At 35.3% G+C, this 8,423-nt stretch overlaps 2 protein-coding genes across 2 annotated transcripts; both read right to left on the bottom strand.

Moving 5' to 3' along the window:
- Positions 1-1,247: 1,247 nt before the first annotated feature.
- LOC106716874 (ATP synthase subunit gamma, mitochondrial) lies at positions 1,248-4,823 on the bottom strand. The gene is made up of 7 exons (XM_014510518.2): positions 4,712-4,823; positions 4,366-4,539; positions 3,906-3,984; positions 3,299-3,356; positions 2,603-2,760; positions 1,932-2,096; positions 1,248-1,857 (listed from the first exon to the last, which is right to left on the bottom strand). Exons 2-7 carry the CDS (start codon positions 4,527-4,529, stop codon positions 1,591-1,593), a joined length of 891 nt encoding a protein of 296 aa, XP_014366004.2. The 5' UTR covers positions 4,530-4,539; positions 4,712-4,823; the 3' UTR covers positions 1,248-1,590.
- An 848-nt stretch (positions 4,824-5,671) lies between these two features.
- On the bottom strand, positions 5,672-8,311 carry LOC106716890 (probable 39S ribosomal protein L24, mitochondrial). Its single transcript, XM_014510537.2, has 6 exons — positions 8,155-8,311; positions 7,906-8,081; positions 7,669-7,786; positions 7,104-7,244; positions 6,189-6,320; positions 5,672-5,820 (listed from the first exon to the last, which is right to left on the bottom strand). Exons 1-6 carry the CDS (start codon positions 8,248-8,250, stop codon positions 5,722-5,724), a joined length of 762 nt encoding a protein of 253 aa, XP_014366023.2. The 5' UTR covers positions 8,251-8,311; the 3' UTR covers positions 5,672-5,721.
- Positions 8,312-8,423: the final 112 nt, after the last annotated feature.

Below are 8,423 nucleotides of genomic sequence, written 5' to 3'. Positions count from 1 at the left end.
ATTATATATTTAATGTAATTATTATAAGCATGTTTTATATCAGTGGTAGTCAACTTTACACCAAATATCGTTTTTAAATAGATTTCATGGCCCAACGGTATTTAAAACAACTTATTAATAAATTTATAAGTTTTTTTAAAAACACAAAAAATGCGATGGTAAAAAAGGTTGACTACCCCTGTTTAATGACTAGAAATGTAACATGGTGTTGCCAATCGCAAAATTTCTCAAAGGTATTTTAAAAAATTATTAGTAAAAAATTAAACTGTTTTGAGTGGTGTTTGTTTAAAAAAAAATGTTTTTTTTTTTATCAAATTTGTATTGTAATCATTACGCACGGAAAGTCCGTGATGTTTTAGAATAATTTTACCGTTAAGACTGCTATGGAATTTAAATAAATGTTTACATTTAGTATTCTAATTTGTTTTTAATCGAATCCCAAAATAAATTAACAGTAGTAGATCTCGCAACAACAATATTTGTTAGATGTACGAATGGGCTTTGACCAGTGAAACCACGACCTCACAGAAGACAGACGTCAAGTGGAAGTCATTCCAACTACAGTCTGATGAGTGTGACGGAGGACTCATTTTAGTTCTCTTTCCCTTCCCACCCCTTTTCTTATAAGGAAAGGATGGGAATGGGTAGTTGATTTGTCGAAAGAGGAGACGCATTAAAAGGGGAAATATTCTATCTCTGTTCATCCACTTCTCCGTTGATTAAAGGTAGGCAACGCCTCGCTCTTTCGGCGAATTCAGGTGGCCGTTTATGGTCGATAAAAAAATTACTTTTAAATAAAAATGTGTAGGAAACAGCGCCATATATTATTAATCTCAGATTTTAAAATCTTTTTTTCCTTACTCATATAAATGTGAAAGTAACTCTTTCCGTCAAAACTACTGAACAAATTTTAATGAAATTTAGTGTACAGGTAGTCTAGAGCCTGAAGTCATAGGCTACTTTTCAACGAGAAAAAAGGGGTTGAAAGTGGGGGTGGAAATATGTATGGAAGTTTCGTCATTTTACAGTTGCATGTGTCTAATTCTGTAGGTTGTTGTTTTTTCTAATAATTTTAAATAAAACAATTAGCCATGTCATTAAAAATGTCACCCAAAGATAGCATTTTATAGACAAAAGTCGAAGGCATAGCTATTCAAATTTTTTTTTTTTATTAGATTCGTACTTTTTTCATTTAAAACACTTGATTTATAAAAAAACTATAATTATAGTAGAAATAAAACAACAACTTCTATACAATACTTTATTTCTAACCACCACTGTATCCTTAACATGACAAAGTTTCAGACATTATCTAAATGCATTGATGAAAGATGTTGAAGCCAGTTCGTGTATTGCGTGTTTCCATCAACACATTCAAACAATGGGAATGTTGGCATCTGTATTTTTAGTGAAAAAAAAAACGGCAGTTAAAAAAACAATAAACTCGATTAAATATGATTTTGACACTAGTGGCTGAATGTTGATTTACTTTTGTCTATTGCAACAAGATGGCGGATTCCCGCGCAAATCGCTGTCAAATCTACATCAAGAAAAACGTTACGAAGATTATCAATGATTTTCAAATGATTTTTAATCCAAAGCGGCAGCACCAGAGATAATTTCGATAAGTTCTCTGGTAATGACGGCTTGACGAGTTCTGTTGAAGGTCAGAGTCAGTTTTTCAATCATTTCTCCGGCGTTCTTTGATGCATTGTCCATGGCCGTCATACGAGAGGATTGCTCAGAGCATGCGCCTTCCTTCAGAGCGTAGAACAACATGGAGGCCAGAGAGAATTCCATGTACGATTGCAGAACATCGCTGTCCAAAGAATCATAGACAGCCAGTTTGGGTGCCGCCTGGAAAAAAAAAATCACAAATGAACACTTAATTCCTTGGACCTTAAACACTTTTCACCACATCATTAACTTACTTCAACTGCCTTCCTACTGAACAGTGGCAGATCAGCCTGTGCGTATGACACCACAGATTTAAACTTGTTGTATATGATCTTGCCGGAGCCGAAGTCATATCCCGAGGTCAGCACAGCATCAGCTAAGCGAGCTGCGTCCAGGAACGTTGGGGGAAGGCGACCGATCTGGTGATGTAACAACAATATATATTAGTCATACAAATAAATACCACGACCATACAGAAGACAGGTGTCAAGTGAAAGTAATTCTACGTACAGTCGGATGAGTGAGTGACGGAAGATTCATTTTAGTCCTCTTTCCCTTCCCACCCTTTTCTTACAAGGATGAGAAGGGGAGATGGATTTGATGGAGGAGATGCATAGGAAGGTTAAATATTCTCTTTTTGTGCGTCTCCTCCTTCGTCAATTGAGGGTAGGCCACGTATCTGTATTTGTAATCTGTAATTGCGAATGTCTATGGGCAGCGATCTATTTAAATATCCTAGAGCTCTGGGCAAGAATTCTACACCACCCTCCTTTTTTTACCAACAGGCTTATGTGAGACTGTAACAGACCTGTAGTGCCCCTTTCTGTCCAACGCCCTGGGCGATGGCCCAAACACGCCCTATCCTAACGCCGGCCCTGTACATTTTCATATTTCAAGGACAGACTTGAATATTTGTATATATTACCTCATTAGCAACACTAATGATGTGCTTCCCGTACAGCCGCTGCAGGATACCACGTGACTTGTCCCCCACACAGATCACCTTGATGTTCTCCGCACCCGGCTCACTCAACCGAGCACGGATCACTTTAGATACTCCCGTGTGCACCGCACCACACAGACCTACAGGCAAAGTTCTTATGTAAATAATATTCAAAGAAAGAAAAATTATTATTAAAGTGAACTAGAAGTTATTGGTAAAGAGATTTTCAAACATGTAAGCTCGGAACATAGCATAAGTGATTGCACAGCCCACAATGTCAGATTTAGGCTTAAATGGATGTGGGAGGAAGGTACTGCGCAACACGCAAATCACCTTGCCCAGAAAAAAGCTAGAAATGACTGTGACAGATATTCTCAAGAGGAAATGCCATTTCCGGAAATGTGTACAGCAACCATGGGATTTTGATTAACATATTTACTGAATTACTCTGCATGGTTAAATATATCTTATTGAAATTTAGCACAGATATAGAATAAAGACTCAAGTAACACATGAGACAATTTGCATCCTTTTTTTTAACACAGCTTAGACAAGCCTTTTGCCCAAAACTTCAACTATTTATATTAAAAGTACATAATAAATATTAACTATAACTGAACTGATTGGTTTTTTGGTGATTTCAAAAGGTTTTTGTATAACAATTATTAAAATACTCACCCCTATCAGAGGTCATGGCGATATAAAGTTGCTTGGGTTCATCTTCCGGTTGCGCTACCTGAAAATATAAATATTTAATTAAATTTGGATTAACGATAGGGTGAAAACAAACTATTTTCTACTGTCACAAAACCTTGCCTTTTTTTATGATAAGGTTGCAAACAAGCAAGCGATCACCTGAATCCACCGAAATAGCGACGCGACTGCGTTGCCTACCTTTAATCAACAGAGGAGGGGATGTACAGAAAGAGGTTATATTCTCTTCCTATGCATCCCCTTCTCCATCAAATCCATTTCTTCCCATCCTTTATTATAAGAAAAGGGTGGGAAGAGAACATAAACTAAAATTAAGCCTCCGGCACCACACTTATCAGAAAAAATATGGCATTGCTTTCACTTGCTGCCTGTCTTCTGTGTGGTTGTGGTATTGCACCGGACGACCCGGTCCATTTGTGCACCCAACAAATATTGCTGTTGCGGCATCTACCACTATAAAAAATTGTAACAGTTGATACTCTTTTTCTTTAAACATGTATAAAAAAAATCATGATGGAAATTCAATTCACAGCTTATATTTATTACACCAATATATACCCATGTAACTAACCTCAGCCCTTTCATAGAAGAGTACAGCACCCTCACCATATGGGCGAGCTGCTTTCAAATCACGTTCAGCTCGTGTATATCTGAAATTATCATTACTGTGAGTTTCCATTATCAAAACAGATAATATGCATCTCTTTTCAAATATCTTGAATGGCTTAAGTTCATCTGTGCACTGGACAGTGAACTCCCCTTAAATAACTTAATGCCCCAGCACACCTAACATTATTATTTGTATGCATCATGTTCATATGATGTTCTGAGCCACCTAAATGTGTGAAAACCTCAAAACATATACAGCATATTAAGATTTTTTTTTAACATCTAAAATATAATTACAATATGTGTTTGGATGAAATAGCGTATCCACATTGGTTTCTTTTAAAGGTTTATAAAATTCGAAAGGTTTTTTTTACTGCGAATTCCTTTACTTTCCGTAAACTTATACTATTAGTTATACTTACTTAGCAGCTGACACCATCTTCATAGACTGGGTAATCTTTTGGATGTTCTTTACAGACTTCAATCGAATGGAAATGGCTTTCAAAGTGGCCATGTTTCGTGTCTGCTGGTTGTTGACCACCATGGTCACCTGGGCGCCAACACCAGGCGCTAAACGGCCCAACATTTTTACGGTCCTGTATAACAACAAATTAATTATAATCAGATACCAGGTTATGCCGAAGTTATGTAAGACTGTCAGTGAAGGTTGCAAATTTGTTGTCATTGAATATCATAACAGAACTCACTATTTACTTAAGAACTAATTTCTAAATTGTACATTAAACGATATATTAATGGAATACATACTTTTTAACTCTTTTTGGCCAAATACAGTAACACCAGCCGACAAAAACGTCGCTGGTCAAGACAAGAAGACGTCGTCGTTCGTTGTCTGGGATACCAGCACAAAAAAGATTGTTATAAGCGGATATTTTTTTAACATTCTAAGCTTTTGATTTTTTTCTATTAGTTTTTATTTTTCAGAGCATTCCCTTTAAAAACATGGAATAAGTTTTAGCAGCCAATATTCATGATTGAAAGAATTGAAGAAAGGTGGGAATCATTGATTCAAGGGGTCACACTTATTTTCTATCCTCTTGTTGTTTTTTCCTAAAAATAAATTTGAGAAAATTTCTAAAAGATTTTTAAAGATATAAATTACAATATGCGTGTCCGTAGCGTTTTTCACAAAAGCAGCTTGGTGGCAGCAAGACTCTTACACACTTTATCTCAAAAAAAAAAATTGGAACTGTCAAATATGACTTGCTATCAAAGAGGCTTGACATTTTGAAAACAGTTTTGATAACTTTCATTTGTGTTTGTGATTCATTCTTCGATACAAAAAATTAAAATGCCTGCACCAGAGCAAAACACACAAAACAATACTAAAGAAATTACAGAGCAGCCATCAAGGGAAATTAGTCAAACTGATCATATAAACAAGAAATTATTGACTTCTCTGTTCAATCGGATAAACGAAGGCGGTGATTCAATGTTAGAAAAAATGTTGGAACCTGACAATAATAGTGAAGAAAATGACGAGTGGAAAGATTAATATAAATCTCTTTACTATTTTATAATAAAATTATAATATCATGTATTATTAAATATATCAATATACATTTTTAAAATAATCCTAAACTTTCATTGACCATGTTTCAGTCAGTTGTTACGATTATGTGGTTAATTTTAACAATTGTAATTTTTTTGCAGGACACATAAGAGCTTTAAAAAGTTAGGTTACACAAAATAAAACATCTATCATTGTACAACTATATATTTTGAACTAAACACAAACATTGGTGAGATTTCCTTATTTAATACCAATAAGATTTTGCAGGGACTCTATCTTCTTTGATACCCATAGATTCCATAATATCCATTTCAAATGTTGCCAGTTTTGGCTGAAATGTAATCTGAAAAAAAGGATAAAAAAATTTATCTATCTTTTTTTTTTAAATCAAAAGGTGGCAAACGAGCAAACGGTCACCTGGATTCGCCGAAATATCGAGGCGACCGTTGCCCATAGACATCCGCAAATGCAGATGCGTTGCCTACCATTAATCAACGGAGAAGGGGACGCACATAAAGAGGATATTTCTCCTTCCTATGCGTCCCCTCTTCCGCCAAGTGCACTTCCCCTTCCCATCCTTTCCTAATAAGAACACATATATACTTTGCCATGATTATCCACAAATGAAAATAGGTACAATTGCTCTAAATTTTTTTCATTCAGTATATCACCAGTGGAAACCCACCATAACATTATCCAGTGAAAACAAACCTTTGTAACATCAGCAGCTGCAGTATCCTTATCCGTGTTTTCAATATACAATGCCTTGCTTTTAAAGTCCATAGTTTCTTCCGCAGCTTTTGGTATTGGAATTATTCTGCTACTTGCAAGAGATACTCTGACCTATTAGTGAAATCATTTTTTTACACATGCATCCATCAGCACATGTCATTAAAGTCTACCGTCTTATTTTTAATTTTAAAAGATTTATTATCAATCTATCAAGAAATTCATTAATAAAAATGTTATATCTACACTAATTTTATTAATATTATAAATGCGAAAGATTAGATGTATGGATGTTAGAAGGTATATCTGGAATGGCTAGCTGGCACAGATGTATAACATAGTCTGGAAGAATACTTAAGCAAGTTATTACGTTTTTTAATTCTGCGCGGATGGACTCGAGGGCGATAGCTAGTAGTGGTATAAACTGGAAACATTTTTGTATATCAGACTAGCGGTCTCCCATGGCTCCATCTGCGCGAGATAAACAAAACTTAATTAATAGCCTATGTGTTCATCCAGACCATGTTCTACATCCATATATCCATACAGCCATTCTGGAGATACCTTCCAAAAAACATCCATACATCCATCCAAACAAAAATTAATAACTTTGTTATATATAAATGTCTCCCTGTGTGAAGTCAGGAAGTACCCATATGTAACTGTAATCTGAGAATTATGCATAACTAGTAAAACCATTTTATAAGATATCTTCTAATACAGTCAGACCTGGATAAATGAAAAACCACTATTAGAGTCATTGTCAGGTCCCGATGGACAACCTCCATAAGGGAAAAACTTGGGATAGAGGGAACCTTTATATGCCAGAGAAATGTATCCTTTGGACTGACACTTATCCAGGTTTGACCATAATGTACAAAACAAAATCATACTGACTTTATCCCCTTCTTCAGTGTATCTCCATTCAATGTCAGTGCCTTTCAATGTCTCTGGATCAACCAGCTTCACTCCAGTTGTCACCAGGAGAGGTGCTTCAGATTGTATTGTTACTCCGGGAAATTTCTTATCTTTGCCAACCTCAAAACATACAAAAAATAATTACTTCCGACAAAATATCTATATTCTATATATATAAAAGAAAGTCGTATTAGTTACACTATTTATAACTCAAGAACGGCTGAATCGATTTGACTGAAAATTGGTGGGCAGGTAGCTTATAACCAGGAAACGGACATAGGATAATTTTTGCCCCGTTTTCTATTTTTTATTCCGCGCGGACGGAGTCGCGGGTAAAAGCTAGTAGATGATAAATTCCATTTCACCAAAGCAAGTTTTACTACAGCTATTTATACAATTGAAAAACTTAATACTTTAACTGAACTGGCCAAGTTAAATAAATATATATAAATAACATAGCCCCATGACATTGAGTTTGTGGTCGCGCATTAGCTTATTCAATATAAAGGAAAAATCATAGTGGCTTTGGACATGAGCAACTTACAACTCGTAAATGTGTATTCAGCCCTTCAACAAAGACCCAGTTGCGCTCCTGTATCACTTGGTTTATAATTCCCTGCTTGCCTTTGTCTTTTCCTATCATTATTTCAACACGGTCGCCCCTAAATCAGACCAAAATGCATTATGTATTAAACCAATAAATTTGAAAATGTTTAAGTTATCATCAATCTGTTTAAATCATGCATTAAATGTATGTAGTGTATGAAATGTACGAAATTACTTGAAAAAGCTCCATTCTCCGACAGGTTCTAAGAAAACCTTCTTCCGTAGTTTATTTGGTTCATTATCTCGTCTAAACTGTGCGGTCCATGGCCTATGTGTAGTGAAACGATACTTCTTGCGCGCGACTTGTGCTGCCGGGTATTGTGGATAACCTTTTGGATTCCTCCAATAGACCTTTGAAATAAAAAAAAATTAAAAAATTGTAGGTTATGTTTTCCTATAACTTTTATTTATTCTTACTAAATACCTGTTCATAGCTCCTCTTAATGTATGATTCTGGTAAATTCGAATATTTAATCGTCAAATCACCGACTTTTTTCCCCAAATAACTAAATATCCTCATATTGATTTTATAGACGATATTTCAAATTACATGCGTCAAAATGTCAGTTTTCCAAACGTCATTGTCACTTGTCAATTGTAAAACTTGGGAAAAATATTTTTGGTATTTGGCATTGCCATATTCTTATTTCCTAATGTTTAGCCACATTATGGGGTAGTGTCCAGTAGACGTGT

The sequence above is a fragment of the Papilio machaon genome, chromosome 25, assembly GCF_912999745.1.
Source record: "Papilio machaon chromosome 25, ilPapMach1.1, whole genome shotgun sequence".
NCBI lineage: Eukaryota > Metazoa > Arthropoda > Insecta > Lepidoptera > Papilionidae > Papilio > Papilio machaon.
The sequence above is the reverse complement of the archived record's forward strand: the minus strand, read 5'-3'. Positions and strand labels throughout refer to the sequence as shown.